Source organism: Nicotiana attenuata, unplaced genomic scaffold, assembly GCF_001879085.1.
Source record: "Nicotiana attenuata strain UT unplaced genomic scaffold, NIATTr2, whole genome shotgun sequence".
Taxonomy (NCBI): Eukaryota; Viridiplantae; Streptophyta; class Magnoliopsida; order Solanales; family Solanaceae; genus Nicotiana; species Nicotiana attenuata.
Window position 1 is genome coordinate 245,357 of NW_017671208.1, and position 16,931 is coordinate 262,287.

Genomic DNA, 16,931 nt, shown 5'->3' on the forward strand with positions numbered 1-16,931 from the left:
TGAAGCTTTATTGAACAAGTTTCCCGAGAATCTTTGTATATTTCAGGTACTTTGAATCCTTCAGGGATTTTTATAAAAATTTTGTTGTCCAGTGAGCCATATAAATAGGCGTGACAACATCCATAAGATGCATATCAAGTTTTTCATGAATTGCTAGACTGATAAGATACCTGAATGTGATTGTATCCACCACAGGAGAATATGTCTCCATATAATCAATGCCAGGATATTTACGAAAAATCTTGTGCCACAAGTTGTCTTTATATCTATAGACTTGATTTTGCATTTTACTTTTGCACAAGAACATATGTTTACCTCCACTGGGCTTTATACTTTCAGGTGTTGGGACTATACGTCCAACTTCACATTTTTCAGGTGAAGTCAATCTTGATTGTGTATTTTTCATTTTGGCCAATCATTTATCTGTCCACATTCTATGACATATTTGAGTTCAAGATCCTCGTCAATATTAATAATATTGAGCGCTACATTATATCAATAATATCGTCGATGATCATTTTATATTGGTTCCATCATCACTCAATAAAGACATAATTTATCGAGATCTCATTATTTTCAGGTACCTGAGCCTCTCTTATGAGGTCTTATAAAGTGTTATGTCGTCGTGCTCTTATAGAGCATTCGCCTCCTTATTATGGTCATTTTGATCATTTGCTCCTCTCCTTCTTCAAGGAGTTTTATTTTTGAACCGATTGGTCTATTATGCTTCATGTGTGCCATAGACTCAGTCCTTCATGGAATTTATTCGATTTGGAGCATTAGCAACTGAATATGATATTTAGCTTTGGGTCAACAAATGTGCCTAGCAATATTTTGCAAATGAATTATCACTTGAACTTCAAGTTCATATTTTCTTGTACGAGGATTTAGATGTACTCATAATAATTTATTTCATGTAATACTTTTTTCAGCTGCCCATTTTCTCCCCCTAATGTTGGATCACCAAGACTTCCCATCATTCTTTAGGGATTCATCTTTGTACGTTATGGTGGAGCAATTAAATCATATAGCACATTCATATTTCTATATGGAACTTATTTGGTTCTTGACCCTGAACCAATTGTGATAGGGAGAATTTATTAATAATTTGTTGGCTAGATGCGTACAAGTGTTGCTATATATTAAATAATACATCTCACCAAATTTTATTTTTGGGAGTTTTGTTCTCATAACCAATTGGTTAGTTATAGTTGGAGGCATATAATTTTTGCTAAACCAACTTGGATTTAAACCAGCATTATCAAGATAAATCATCATAATTTACGTTCTGTAACTGTGCTCTAATAATTTGAGCAAGCAACCCTGCAAAAGCCAAACTGCAAGTTGATAACAAAAGCACATGTGACCATACAATAGATGCATCTATTAAAATCGTATAATAATAAACGATCCACATGGCAGGTGACTGGGCCCATATATATCACCTTTTATTCATTCCAGAAATCAAGGGATTCAGTCCCAATCTTAGCTGGTATATCATGAGAAAAAGCAGTACAAGAGAATTCTTGAAGAATCTTCTATTTCTTCAATATATGCCAGTGTGAATTCTCAATCATTTGCGCATCATAATTGAACCGGGATGGCCTACCAGTCATGCCAACTAATATTTGTTTCAGTAAACCTCTAGTTTACTTGTGGCATGTGATTGCATCATCATGCTTATACTTGTGTAGTCCAACTAAAAGGAAAGTCGGGTAATTTTTTTTTATTTACCCGGTATGATTATAATAATATGAAAATATTCAACCTTCCTTTCAATTATAGTCTCAATATGCCAACCACTTTGGCTTATACATTTGAAACTTCAAAAAAGATTCTTTTGAGACTTACTACAATATCAATATTATAAACAATTTCATTTATCCGAGTAGTAACAAATTAGTTCTTCCAGAGCTCTTAATTGATTTTGTACTAAAGATGTTTTGTCACACCATTCATATGGTGAATGTCTCCTTCAAGGAAAAAATCATATTATAATAAATTATCATGGTCAAAGACATTATAAGCAAAATTATTTCTTGCTTGAATTTTGCCTTTAATAACCTTTTATAAGGCATGTCAAAATATTTCGGCGTACCAAATGTACGCGACCAATGACATATTCATGTAACAACACTTTAATATTCATTATCTTTCTTTCTCTCAAGCCTCCCTTAGAGGCGAGTTGTGGTATGTATCCAATCATGCATTGTACGTCTTTATTCATTACTTTACACATATTGCTACATTCACCTTCAAGAATGAGTCCGCATTCTAAATGTTTATCACAAGTCACATTCTCTTCAGGGAATGGAGTATAATCATTGCGACGTGATTTATTATTTTTCTATGCCAATTTGATGGTAAACATTGCCTTCACCTTTTGAAGGATATATTGAGAACCCTTATTGTTCTCCTTTTTATACTTACTATCATTATGACGATTATTATTTCATTTCTTGCCACGACCACGCCAATTCATATGGCCACGATAATTATATTGTTTTTTTTCAAAATCATCATCAATATGGTGCATTGGGACTTGAACCCAATATCTTACCTTCATAAATGTATATTATGCCTCAATCATCCGGACTCGAACCCAACATCTTATTATTATGGTGAACATGAACTTGATGCATTATTCTTAGAGTGTCGTGGGACTTACCCCCGAGCATTTATGAAAATATCAATTATCACTCTTGTGGTCATAAGCAAAAACAAAATTAAGAATATAATCACTTCTGCTACTCATGTATATAATGAAACTGAATATAGTTCAAGTATACCTTGTAATACAAATAATTAACTATTGGTTGATAAATTGTAGGTACTGGTAAACCATCAGCAAAGTAGTAACAACCATGCAGAAATTGATTAAGAGATCATTATGATTCATTGACAAATAAATCGTATAACTAAGCATTCACATCAGCCAGCTACTATTTATCTTCTCATCTTCCAAATAAAATTAACTTAAAATTCTCTTCTTTAAATGAGAGAGCCATCTTCAGAATTATTAGTGTATTTATAGGCTTTAAATTTGCAAACAATAACTTGTAATAAATTATGATGGGATCTGACAAATATTATAGAACACATAAACAAAATTTTACTAGACAACTTGTAACGACCCGACCGGTCGTTTTGAGCTTTTGCACTTTGATCGCCAGTTCTCGGGCATGACTTGCCCCGTATGATGTGTTATGACTGATGTAGATCGTTGGTTTTGGTTTTCAGGAAAATAGGAATGAATTTGAAAGAAGAGTCTCAGTTGAAAGTTTTGAATTTGAAAGGTTTGACCAAGAGTTGACTTATTTGTATATGAGCTCGGATTGGAGTTTTTATGATTTGGTTCGCTTCGTTGGGTTATTCATGACTTAGGAGCGTGATCGGAATTGGTTTTGAAGGTCCGGTGTAAAATTAGGCTTGAATTGCGAAGTTAGTATTTTGGCGATTTTCGGTTGATAGGCGAGATTTTGATCCGAGGGTCGGAATGAAATTCTGAGAGTTGCTGTAGCTTCGTTATGTGATTTGGGATGTGTGTGTAAAATTTCAGGTCATTCGGATGTCGTTTGGTTGGATTTTCGATCAAATGCGTGTTTCGAAAGTTTTTGGAAAAATTTAGGCTTGAATTCGATGTGAATTGATGGTTTTGGTGTTGTTTGAGGTGTTTTGGTGATTGGAACAAGTATGAATGAGGTTTTAGGATGTGTTGGTGCTTTTGGTTGAGGTCCCGGGGGCCTCGGGTGAGTTTCGGGTGGTCAATCGGACCATTTTTGTGTTTGAGAGATTGCAGATTTTCAGTTCTGGTGTTGCAGGTATTTTGGCCTTCGCGTTCGCGAAGGGCTGAGTTCTGTGAGCTACGCGTTCGCGAGGGTCCATGCCGCGTTCGCGAAGGGTTGTGAGAGGCAGCATCGCATTCGCGAGTGATTATACGCGATCGCGTAGGAGAGATTGGGTCTGATGGTCAGTTAGTCATCGCGTTCGCGATGGAAGTGGCGCGTTCGCGAAGGTCAAGGCTGTGGAAGCATCGCGTTCGTGACGGGCGTGTCGTGTTCGCGTAAGGTAAAAGTTGGTCAATGTAATTTTATGCTACGCGTTCGCGAGAGTTGGACCACGTTCGCGAAGAAGAAAATCCTGTAGCTGGGCAGAATGTTTTAAAGTCATCTTGTTCGCGATTTTGGGTCTATTTTCACCCATGGCTGCCCGTTTTTGGAGATTTTTGGAGGAAATGAAAGAGTGATTCCAGAGGGATCGACTTGAGGTAAGAATTTGGTCTCAATACTCGTTTTATTGTGAAATCCACCTAGAAATTCATGGGAATTTAACTAAAAATGGAAGAACTAGGGCTTGACTTTTGAGGTTTTTAAATTGGAATTTGAAGGGCCATTTGAGGTCGGATTTGAGAGTTTTTGATATGTAAAGACTCGTGGCGAGAATCCGTTGATGTGAAATTTTCTGAGTTTCAAGAAGTGGGACCGGGGCTCGGGTTTTGGTGATTTCGGGATTTGTGCCCGTTATTGATTGTTTTCAATTGGGTTTTGTTCCCTTAGCATATTGTGATGTATTCATTGTGGTTTTGGATAGATTTGACATGCGTGGAGGCCGATTTGAGGGGCAAAGGCATCGCGAGCTAGAGATTTCGCCGGTTCGAGGTGAGTAATGATTGTAAATGATATCCTGACGGTTTGAAACCCCGGATTGCACATCGTAGTGCTATATTGAGGTGAGACACGCGCTGGATGATGAGCGTGGGGTCTTTTACTACTGGGGATTGTGACTTGGTCCGTCCCGATTGATGATTTTACTGCGTATTTGACTGAAACTTATTTGTTATCGCCATGATTTGGGCTAATTGCCACATTTGGGTTTCGTGCCAATTATTTGAACCCTTCGGGGATTTTTATCACTATTTCCTCACTACTTTGATCTATTACTTGAACTCAGTCCTGTTGATATCTACTGTTTTACAAACTCAGCCACTTTTACTCAGATTTGAAACTTAAATGATATTTCTAAATGATGTTTTGGGCTGAGAACTACTGTTTTACTAATGCCCGGGGGGCTTTCTGATGATTTTTGGACTGAGTGAGGCCGAGGGCCATATGTGAGGATATGCTGAGTGATATGAGGTCGAGGGCCTGAGATACATTTATATGCCACGAGGTGGCTTGAATGATGTGAGGCCGAGTGCCGAGTGATGTGAGGCCGAGTGCCGAGTGATGATGCCACGAGGTGGCTTGATATAGCCCTTGGGCCGTAAGGGGCCCCTCCGGAGTCTACACACCCACAGTGAGCGCGGGTAACCATTATGCCGAGTGATTGATACTGAGCCTGAAAGGCTGATATGAGTGATTGTGAGGTAGCCCGAGGGGCTGATCTGAGTGATTGTAAGGTGGCCCGAGGGGCTGGTACTATTCTGAGATATTGCCCAAGGGGTGAACTTTTACGTGCTCATTTTGCATACTTACTTATCTTTCATTTGTTATACTGTGGTATTTGTGCCCGAGGGGCGGATTTTCTGTGCGTACCAGCACTAACTGTTTTGAAATTATATCGCAACTGTTGAAAAGACCATTTTCAAAAGAGGTTTAAGCTGAGCCAAGAGATTTCTAAAGATTTCAGAGTTTCATTGTTTTTTTTCAAAGGATTGTATACTGCTTCTATACAGCATGTTGGATGCTTTACGTGATTTCTTATTGCTTAGTTATTATTTACCTTTATTACTCACTGAGTTGGAGTACTCACTTTACTCCCTGCACCTTGTGTGCAGATGCAGGTATTTATTCACCCGGTAGTGGGTATTGGCTGTGTGAAGGCAGAGCTGTAGGAGTTTAGCGAGGTGACTGCCAGCGTTCGCAGCACCGTTTCTCTCCCTGTTGTTCATTATTCCTGTTCAGTGTATTTTTAGACTTTGTAGATGTAATTACACTCTTATAGATGCTCGTGACTTGTGACACCCCGGTTTGGGCTGTGTTTGGGTTGTACTTCCGCTAAGTAATGTTGTTGAATCACCTTTAAAATTGATTATTCACGTTTATCTACTTTTGACAAAGGCAATTTAGGTTGGTTGGCTGGCCTTGTCTTCACGAGAGGCGCCATCACGACTGGAGCGGGGTTTGGGTCGTGACAAGTTGGTATCAGAGCCTAGGTTACTAGGTGTCACGAGTCATGAGCAGGTTTAGTAGAGTCTCGCGGACCGGTACGGAGACGTCTATATTTATCCTCGAGAGGCTGCAAAACCTTTAGGAAAACTTCACATTCTTGAATTTTTATCGTGCGTCCTTGATTCAGCTTGAAAAGTAACTCTTGAAATTCCTTCCACGCATTCGTATGCGCGCATGAGCGCTCAGTATCAGATGTGCCTTGATGGCTTATGATTCCCTATCGGGGGCGAGATGTGATCTCTGTGAGTTGATGTTGGGCCAGTCTGGAGGACTTGAGGTCGGATCTTTGCCTATGGCTTGAGCACCGAGGTGCTGATTGAGTGAGCAAGTATTTTGAACTTTTATGTTCGCTAGTGTCCCCGTTAGTGGAAGTGACGGCCGTGGCTAGGTGATGAGTATGTTAGTACTGCGAGATGTATCTATGTGACGTGGGAGTGACGAGAAAGGCCTGATGAAGGATAGAGAAATTATTAGGTGCTGGAATTCCATCTTGATTTGAGGTATAGCCCCGAGTGATGGGCGTATGAAGGATCTTTTCATGTTTCCCAGTTGATGGTGAAGTGAATTTCATGTTGCGGGATGAGTTCAGACTCAGGAAGACTAAGTGACGGTGTAATGTGTATGACGGTGGAAGGTATACAGAAGTGTTATATTGAGGCGGAGCAGGTGGGTTATCTCCTGCGGAGTGTTCTGAAGTGGTGTGATCCTTATGTGTATGTTAGAAGATCTCATGTGTAATTGAAAAGTACGTGTTGAAATTTGAAATTTTGGGTCGCTTAAGAGAGTGGGCTTAACTGTCGCGGCGATGAATGCGAGAATTGCAGAAGATTTACAATATTAGATGATATGTGTTTTCACAAGCTTATAAATGATTTGAGTTTAATCTCACTATGTTATTGTGGCATCAATAGAGTAAAAGTGTTATGAGTTATTGAGGGTATTTTGATCTATGTCTTCGAGCCAAGTGGGGGAGTCTGCTGTGAGTAGTTGATTGCACGGTTAGGTGCTATGCTGGTTCCAGTTTGAGGCGTGCGGATAAATCAGTTATGGCTTGCGAAAATTGAGACCGAGGATGGCTCAAGTAAAGGAAAATTTTGACAAAGGTTATATTATGCTTCATAGGGTAAGAAAATCACAGGATGTCTTAAGTTGTTGTTGGTAAAGAATGCTCAGTGCGTAGAGCAGAGAGTTGCTTGGTTGTATTGGGATGAGGATTTCATTCTGTGGTGTCGGAGTGCCAATAAGGCATGGGTGGTTCTGTTCGTTGGGTCAGGTAAATTGCAGTTTGAATAAGAGTGAACGACTTGCGAGAATGGTTCTAATGTGTCCAAGAGTCTGCGTACATCAATTGAGTGTTCTAAAGTTGCATATGTGGTTAGAAACTGACTTTCATTGGAAGATGTCAAGACTTGTGGTATTTCTATGTTAATTATGGGATTCTATGTATCAGTATCAGGAAAGTAAAGGAAACAAAGTTAGATTCGAAGGAAGTTCTTCAGAGTAAGGTATTCTGGGATGTGGTATTTCTGGGAATATTTGAGAGAGTATTCAGCGGTTTATGGGTTTCAGACAGTGTGGTTTTATGCTTGGGTCTTGTGTGGTAAGCCTGGGTTGAGGAATTGTGGTACTACAGCAAGGGGAAATATCAAGTTGAAGACGAATCAAAAGAAATTTAGATAGATGGAGTAGCTTGATAGTAGATCGGATCGGCATGGTAAGGATATGATTAATTCTTTGTGTGTGTTCGGGGTAATGAGTTCGTACAAGTATTTTCGCAGCAATGCTTTGGGGTTCCGACGGCTTGCTTAGCTTGGTCGAGTTAGAAGGATTCAGTTTCGGCAGTTTAGTTTGTGCAAATGGAATTGGGAGAGTTCTGGTTGATTTCTACCGTGGTCGGAAGGGTGCATTTTCTACGGATGTGAGAGGCATGGGATGTGTAATGATTTTTCTTCTAGATGGGATCAATGGAAGTTCTTGGCTAGATAAGTTACAGTTCAGTTCTGGAAGGGGAGTCCGTAAAACTCTTAAGCAGCGGGTAACCTCAGATAATTAAGGGAATGATATTTCTAATTGGAAGTGATTTGATGGGGTATTTAAGGTGTGATATGTTTTCGGACGGCAAATTGGGATCGGGTACGATGATTCGTGTGCTATATGGAGTTGGGGACTGGGAGTTCTCATGCGCAGGCTATGTTATGGTTGTGGACCGTGTGTATCGGCACCGTTTAGCGGCTATCGGGATTTGGAGGCTCGAGTGGATCTTTCTTTGCTGGTATGTTAGATATTGGATGTGATGTTGGAGTTCAGACTGGTTGTCTCAGTATTGGGTTATTCTGGACTATTGCGCTATGGGCTATGCTGGAAACGCCACGGGTTGAGTGGCGAGGTGCGTCGGATTATGTTCTAGCAGAGTGGTTTATATTTCAAAGACCCAGCGAACGGCTGGGAAGGATTGTTTTTCTTAATTGGGCCTTCGTGATGGATGTCAATGCAAGGGTTTCTACCATCGACTCAGTTCCGGTGTTGAGGGACTTTTCGGATGCGTTTCTTGTGGCCGGGCGAGGTTGTGGATTTCGGTATTGATTTGGTGTCGGGCACCGTATCGTATGGCTCCGGTAGGAGTTGTATTAGTGGAAGGAGCAGCTTCAGGCTTCCTTGATAATGAGTTCGTTGGCAGGCCAATGTGGATGCGTGTTTTAGCTTGAGTCGGCTTGGTTGGCCCCGAATGGTATTGTGAGGGATAGGTTGATTCGATCGTTATTGAGCTTGTTAGTGATCTGGGGAGATCTATGAGTTGCTTTTCTGTGTTGTGAGACGTTACGATTTGTTGGTTATGGGAACATATGATGCGGTTCTATTGGGGTTCATAGTGGAAGTCGAGCGGGGAGAATAATTGGGTGTTGCTCAGTGAATGGCGTATCGGTTATGTCCTATCGGGCTTGCGTGGTATAGGTTACTTATTTCACCGAGGGTGTAATGATTTGCTTTGGTTTCAGGCATCAAATTGTGCATGGTTGTCAATTTCGGGCATAGTGACTTGAGGTGTCTCATGTGGAGCAGTGTTTGGACAGGATCGTGCATTGCAGTGAGGCTATGTGGAGATATGACATTGCGGGTTAGATTCGTGTGTTATATTCTATGATGTGAGCGGGTTCTCAACCTTGTGTTGTGGTGGTACTGGTGAGCTTGTGNTCTCTTCTTTAAATGAGAGAGCCATCTTCAGAATTATTAGTATATTTATAGGCTTAAATTTGCAGCAAATAACTTGTAATAAATTATGATGGTATCTGACAAATATTATAGAATACATAAACAAAATTTTACTGGACAACTCTAAGTGTTTTCACAATATATTAGTAGCCAAGTTAGATTTCCATGACAAGTGAGAAACATATGCATGTCCAATACTTATTGAATGAATCAAAACACTTGATCAAGTCATTTCAATTACACATAAATATATCCTTTTTTTAAAAAGTATTATATCTGAATATAAATCCAAAAGAAATTGGTTAAATAAAATTACTAAGGTCATCTTCAGTTAAGAGGAGTTAACGAGTATTTCTACAAATTAAAAATCATGATAGATTTTTACGATATCTCTAACCAAATGCTTTCTGATATACATGTGAATAATGAATTACTATATAATGATTTTATGTCTACTAATTTCTTTTCTGTGACGACATAACAACTACTATAAGAACTTGAATTAATATAAAATATGTAACATGTATTAAGACATACCTGGAGGATATATAAAAATAAACCTTAAAATGGTAATGGAAAGGATTAGAGTCTCGTGCTGATAACGTGTTACAAAATAAAAGCAATATAGCAAGAATTATGTAATTAACTAGGACTAATAACATAAGAGAACGATGACATTAGAAGAGAGGATCTATTTCTTTGTTTCTGAGTATCTAATAGGTTCATCGGTGAACCTATTTATAGCAACATTTCGTTGTTACAAAACCAATCCAAATCATGTTATGAATACATAACCAACCTAAAACCTGTTATGGATACATAACCAAACCTGTTACGGATACGTAACCAATTCAAAACGTATTATGGATATATAACCAATCTAAAATCTGTTATGGATACATAACCAATCCAAAACCTGTTATGGAAGACATCCATTGTTGCAAGTGGATGGATCCATTTGCAGGATTTATGACAATAAAAACAAATATTGTTATCCAATTCTTTAAAGAAACATTTTCATATTATTCAGTTTCATTAATCGAGTTTAATTTTCTTATATACTTTGCACTGATCATTCAAGAGCTATATATAGTCATATATTCTTCACAAGATAAAATAAGGCTAATATTCATATCAATTAATCGAAGTATACTGCGTTGTCACGACTCAAAGCTGTGTGCTCTTCCGTTTCCGTCTGTGAAACCCTAATCTCAGATAACATAGGTATGGCTGCTCTAAATCTATGCTTTCTTTTTTCATTCTAATCAAAACGTTGTTTTAGAGATTCTAGTTCAATATCACATGATTATTTTTTTCCTCATTCTTTTGTGCCCTAATCTTTCTTCTTCATTCTAATTTAAAGGTTTGCGTTTGAACATTTTTTGACGGCGACACTGATTTCAATGAAGTTGCTCGTTTTTCCCCTTTTTGTTTTTATATATTCGATGAGTTTGAGTAGAGGGATCGTACGATGTTATATGTTTTTTTCCTCCTATACAATTCTGTCCCGGTTAATCTGGTAGTCAATCCAGCTCACAATTACGTTCAATCACTGCCCGACTCGCGTTTGTGGTTGGTTGGCCATAAAGTTGATGTCTTTTTAGCTGCATAAATTAGATATGTTGCTTAATATCTGTGGATAAATTAATTGTTTTCCTGCTGGTGGAAGCTTGTGATTCGCTTCATTTTCCTTCAGGTGATGTTTTCTAGGTTCTTCACTGTATTTATTTTGGACTGATGTAATGTGATGACACCACTATAACATAGATTTGCCAATGTAATTGCATGACTGAAGTATTTATATGCCATCTATCGTTCTACCTAATTTTCTCTTTCTTTATTGGTTTTTCGCTGTTAACTTTGCGTGCGATAAGGAAAAATATAGCGGGTTGACCCTGATTTAAAATACCGGGTTGATAAGGCTATAGTTACACAGTATATACCTTCATTTGAAAGCTTAGTATAAGGGACTTTCCTAGTATGAATAAGAAAGATAATTTATGGCAATAGTTGTACTTATTCTAAATTATATTCTTGGAGAATTGCTTTCTATTTAAGCGCATGCTATTATATTACACAAGATTACATATATTTTTTGATAAGGAAATTACACAAGATAACATTTTGGAGTATTGCGCTGGCACCTTTAGCATCAAATTTTATATAGTTTGTATACTGCTTATAATCCAATCAGGCTCTTAGATTTGAGAGCTCGCGAAGTGTTATTATTGAGCGAATACCATTTTAATTTTGTTATTCTGTTTGAAGCTTGTGTTTATAGTTCGGATGGCATCTGGGTCTAGCCAACCCCAGTTTCGGTACACACAGCCACCATCAAAGGTCCTCCATTTGAGAAACTTACCATGGGAGTGCACAGAGGAGGAGCTGATCGAATTGGGGAAGCCATTTGGTAAAGTCGTTAATACCAAATGTAATGTTGGAGCGAACCGGAATCAGGCATTTATAGAGTTAGTAAGTAGCTGGTCAAATTTTGCACTGATATGCACCATCTTAGTGCTTGGTCAAGTTTGCTTATATTAATTCTACTTCCTCAAAAAATAAAATTACTCACCTTTACTCCTAAAAAAAGAGAGTTCGTAAGTAGCTAGTTCACCATGATCTTTCATTACATTTCTGTTTTCTTGTAAAACTGCACGTCCTTCAAAACTTGATTTTCTTATTTCTGAAGTGTTAATATGTGTAGGCAGAATTAAATCAAGCTATTGCAATGATATCGTACTACGCCTCTTCCTCAGAACCGGCTCAGGTACGAGGGAAAACCGTCTACCTACAATATTCCAACAGGCAAGAGATAGTGAACAACAAAACTACAGCAGATGTAGCTGGAAATGTGTTGTTGGTTACAATTGAGGGGAATGATGCCCGCCTTGTCAGTATTGATGTTTTACATTTGGTAAGGATTACATTACTTCCCATGTACCTTGGTGGATAGGAAATCTTCTTCATAGAAAGGTTTTTCTGTAGTTTTGGTAATTAGATTGGGCTATTTCATGCTTTATTGAGCACTCTTTGACATGAAATTGAATGGATCAGCAGGCCAGTGTCCAGGATATATCTTCAGTGGCAGCTTATTGCTTCGGGAGAAAGAGCGAATGTGTGTTTGTCTCCTTTCTCTTTTGCTTAACTCAAGCTCTTCCTTCCCTTCTTCTCCTCATCTAACTTTCCTGACTTTCTTGGAGTGTCAGATGATTCTTATTCCTCAAAATCTTCTTCCCTCCTTAGCATATGCATAATGGAGTTGCAGTTTTTCGTTGTCCAAGGCAAACTTGTTGCATGTGCATCTGGAAGCTTGCAATGGATGCGAATTTACTTGCTTTTCTTAGAGTAATAATGTCTTTTCAATTAATTAACTTGAAAGTTTAAGATCCAACTCAATTAGGCTCAACGCAAAGCCAGATAACCATCTACGACTCAGATATTTGGTTTTCTAAACTTACCCTCTCCATGACTTGCTTGTCTTAAATTTTCTAAAACCTTTTAACTTCGATACTAGCGTAAGAAATAATCTCCTTCACTCTAGTTTTAGTGTTATTAGGATGTTAGTAGACAGAAAGTTTTGTTTTTTTTAAGACAGCTTCAAGGAATGGAGCTTGTTCAGCTTTGGGCCAAAATTTTACAAACCTGAGGCGACTTACTGCTGCTGAGAACTTCTCTGGTTATGAGCTTTGTTTGACAAGGTTGTCCTTGTAATGAAGAAATGAGCCTTAGGCTTTATTAACAGATACAAATTTTTTTTTCCTTGTGGAATTTTCTGAATATATGAGTGGTTGACCTAAATTTGGTGACTTCAGTGAACTGTCTCTCATCTTCAGGTAGTTTTGTTTGCATCACATGTTCATGTTCCGGTAGCTTTGCGCCTTTGTTTTGTATCCTTCCTCCAATCGATATCCTTCGCATTTTTAGAACCCCTTTAGGTCAACTGTTGTGAAATACTCCTTGATTAGAAAATATTTGCAGTATTATTCTGTGATGGTATAATTGATAATCATTAAAAACAGAAATGTCGTTTATACTATTTGTTTCTAATACTTGAGAAGAGCATGACTGGAATTGCACATTAGAATGAAGGATTTTTCCAAATTTATAATTTTAGCATTGAATAGATCTATTTCTTAAATTTTCCTGTTCTTTCAGGTGTTTTCAGCTTTTGGATTTGTGCACAAGATCACAACATTTGAGAAGACTGCTGGATTCCAGGTATTTATGCTTCAGAAAGATGGATTCGACCAAGCTTGATTAGTCTCAATATGTTTGTTGACCTCCTAATTAACTGACGAGTCCCTCACCTCCTTGAACCCTCTTCAGGCTCTGGTGCAATTTTCTGATGCAGAAACCGCTACTTCAGCAAAGGATGCCCTGGATGGAAGAAGCATTCCCAGGTGATGTTGGATTATATTTTGGCTGGGTATGGATCATTTTTGTAGATGTGGTGCATATACATTGGGGCTGGACATCTTTGAGGAGCTTTTTAAGAATTTACTGAAGGGGTACACACATGCTCCTTAGCCCGTTCCATATATTTATATTGACATTTAAGGCGCCTTCTTCTTGTGTTCATTTAAGTTCTAGTTAATGGGGAATAATGAGCTTATCAAACTCTGCTTTTTAAATGCTGCTACAGAAAGCATTCATAACTACGACTTTCTTAAGAAAGAGGGCTGATCCTTGTAAAAATGCTTGCAGAAAAGATGATTGTTTGGTCTTCCCATTTAATTTAGTTGGCTAAAATTCAGATGGTCGGCTGGCTGCTTAAATGTACCTATGCTCAGAGCTATTAGTGGAATTCTGATTTCTATGATCTTGTGAAGGGAAAAATATATGCTCTAAATTTTCATACTATACTCAATTGCTGTTCTGGAGAAATATTTATTAGCTACTTCTTGTTCATGAGGGGCAGTTAACTGATTTTTTCTTCTCTCATGTATTAGTTACTTGATTCCAGAACTTGGACCATGTACACTTAAAATCACATATTCTGCTCATACGGATCTGAGCGTGAAGTTTCAGAGTCATCGTAGCAGGTAAAAATGATCTCCATCTTCCTCCTCTCACGCACATGCACTATTTTTGGGATAAAGATGCTGGGAAGGAAAACTTCTTTATACAAGCAGTGCACCAAAAAGTAGAGAACCTAATGAAAGACACCCAATCTTCTATACAAACATACACATTCATAATTGATGACTTGTTTTAATTATTGAAAGCTGTTCATATAGATTGCTTTTGAGCAGTCTTCATCATACTTTATTATATCGTGTATGACTTAATTTGTTTGGGTTTATTATTGCCTTCCTCTCTTTGAATCTTAAATCGTGTATATGGTTCTGATTTAGGGACTACACCAATCCTCACCTTCCTGTTGCTCCCTCAGCCATAGATGCAAGTGGTCAGGTAATGCGTCAGTCACGGCTCTCTCTGTGCGTGTGTGTGTGTGCGTGTGTGTGCGTGTGCGCGCGTGCAGGCATCAGTTGCAACTTGCACATAGAGGATTTTCTAGGATTGGTAAATTTTTGTCTTCCAGTTTCCTTGTTGCTGGTGTTGTGCTTTCGTGGGATTACTTTATGATACTGCCCTTTCATACAGCAGGAATTAACCGGATAAGTTTGAATATATATCCTACACTAATATGGGATTGAGACATAGTTTATTGATTGGTGTGCATGTATGTCTTTACATAGTGGGCAAATCTTTTTCTAGTTGAGATATGTTCCTAGGTGGCAAGCTTGTGTTGAGATGCTGTTTGTCCTTTTGTTTGAAATTTCTTCCATCCGTGTCACAGTTCAGTTTGGGTTTGGATGGGAAGAAACTGGAACCTGAGAGTAATGTTCTTCTTGCTTCCATTGAGAACATGCAGTATGCAGTTACCTTGGATGTCCTACACACGGTAACATCCCTCTTCAGTTGCTAAAAAGCTTTTGTACATTCTCTCGTGACCTGTTTTCTGAATTGTTTTATTGCTTCCTCATTTTCCTTCATATGTCCTCAGGTTTTCTCAGCTTTCGGTCCTGTACTAAAGATTGCTATGTTTGATAAGAATGGAGGGGTTCAGGCTCTGATACAGTACCCTGGTAAGATGAAATGCAGCCAATAATTTGCCAGTGTTTGTTCTTACCCTTGCAAGTCGCAAGTCATCACTTTATTGCTCCAATGTTCTAAAAGCATTTGGCATAGTGGCCAAACACTGTTCTCAGCTTCTTGACATTATATTATGTTTTTATTTATGTATGGCATTCTATAGTCAAGAAGGCTACTTTCTAGTGAATATTTATTGGGTCATATACTACCAGCAGTCCTTTTTTTCAACTTTGGTTTTCCTCTCAAGCGTCTTATGTAAAAGAAAATAGTGGGTATATTAGTCAAAAAAATGTTTTCTTTTTTGATAAGGAAATATTTTAGACTGGTCAAAAAAATGTTTTCAATTCTAGTATACTCTGAAGTCTGAAGAACAAGGTTTCCTCTTGTGAATTGGTGCTTGTACAAACTCAGAAGTAATGGTGAAATGATTATTCTATACTTAGATGCTTGTGAGTTGAACTAAGCAATAGATTTGATGATTCTACAGATGTACGCACAGCTGTTGTTGCGAAGGGAGCTTTAGAAGGACATTCCATTTATGAAGGTGGATATTGCAAGCTTCATATCACTTACTCTCGACACACAGATCTTAGTATAAAGGTAAAAGCAATTTTGTGGAGAAAGCTTTATTAGCTTGATATATTACTCTGTGACGGGAACTCTGTGATTTAGTGTCAACAATCTCTTATCTGCTCATTGCTTTACTCCCCTGCCTCAGCCTTTTTTTTTTCCTTTTTCCTTTTCCTTTTCCTTGTGAGGGCATAAGTCATTTCCTAAATTGAATGGTTATCTTTACTGATTTCAGGTTAATAATGATCGCAGCAGAGATTATACAATCCCGAATACCCCTATGTTGAATTCTCAACCTTCAATCTTTGGGCAGCAGCTACCTCAGATAGGAGGTCCAGGTGTTCATCCATACGGTGCCCCTGCCCATTACGCTCCAGCTCCAGGTGTTGCTCCGCCTCAGCATTCTGCAGGCTGGAACTCTGCTGCCGCCACAGCAAATCAAGGAATGCCAATGCAGATGCATAATCACCCTTACATGCCACCTGGTAGTGTGCCTTCACAGATGGGTTCTGGGGTGATGCCAATGCATGGACAGAATGGCATACCGTATTCTAATGCAATGCCTCCTTATCATCAGCAGTAGCACTACCGTGAAACAAGCTTTTCATACCAGGGGTCCATAATTTTGTTGCAGAGAGATGTTAGCCAAAATGTGACGAGTCTTTTGGTCCTAACTGCATATCTTGGTTCTTTTTGTCTGTCTTAGCTCTTTTCTTTTGGGGCACTGAATGGTCCCGTTGCTGCTATTAGGCACTGCATTGTACAATATTCTTGATCATCTTTCATCGGTATGAATTATATTATGGAGCAAAGGCTTTGATTTCACGCTTGTCTTGTGTGAAACTTATTAGCTCGTCGACTCTCTCTTTCCCATTCATGTTAAGT

At 38.5% G+C, this 16,931-nt stretch overlaps 1 protein-coding gene across 4 annotated transcripts; it reads left to right on the forward strand.

Annotated features, from left to right (window-relative positions):
* Nucleotides 1-10,462: 10,462 nt before the first annotated feature.
* On the forward strand, nt 10,463-16,875 carry LOC109206703 (polypyrimidine tract-binding protein homolog 2-like). 4 transcript variants are annotated; one of them, XM_019369560.1, is made up of 12 exons: nt 10,464-10,604; nt 11,662-11,852; nt 12,085-12,294; nt 12,438-12,495; nt 13,536-13,598; nt 13,707-13,780; nt 14,330-14,422; nt 14,735-14,792; nt 15,181-15,285; nt 15,388-15,469; nt 15,964-16,076; nt 16,282-16,875. In XM_019369560.1, the coding sequence occupies exons 3-12, from the start codon at nt 12,230-12,232 to the stop codon at nt 16,627-16,629; spliced, it is 1,059 nt and encodes a 352-aa protein (XP_019225105.1). In that variant the 5' UTR covers nt 10,464-10,604; nt 11,662-11,852; nt 12,085-12,229; the 3' UTR covers nt 16,630-16,875. The 4 variants fall into 4 exon arrangements, with proteins under 4 accessions (XP_019225103.1, XP_019225105.1, XP_019225102.1 ...); XM_019369558.1 differs by lacking the exon at nt 12,438-12,495 and having other exon boundaries at nt 10,463-10,604; XM_019369557.1 differs by lacking the exon at nt 12,438-12,495 and having other exon boundaries at nt 11,649-11,852.
* Nucleotides 16,876-16,931: the final 56 nt, after the last annotated feature.

Excerpts from the sequence above, each read along its gene's own strand:
- LOC109206703 (XM_019369558.1), top strand. The coding sequence starts at position 11,667 with ATGGCATCTGGGTCTAGCCAACCCCAGTTTCGGTACACACAGCCACCA. Across the intron at positions 14,423-14,734 it reads TTTCAGAGTCATCGTAGCAG|GGACTACACCAATCCTCACC; the intron begins GTAAAAATGATC and ends GTTCTGATTTAG. Across the intron at positions 15,470-15,963 it reads GGCTCTGATACAGTACCCTG|ATGTACGCACAGCTGTTGTT; the intron begins GTAAGATGAAAT and ends ATGATTCTACAG.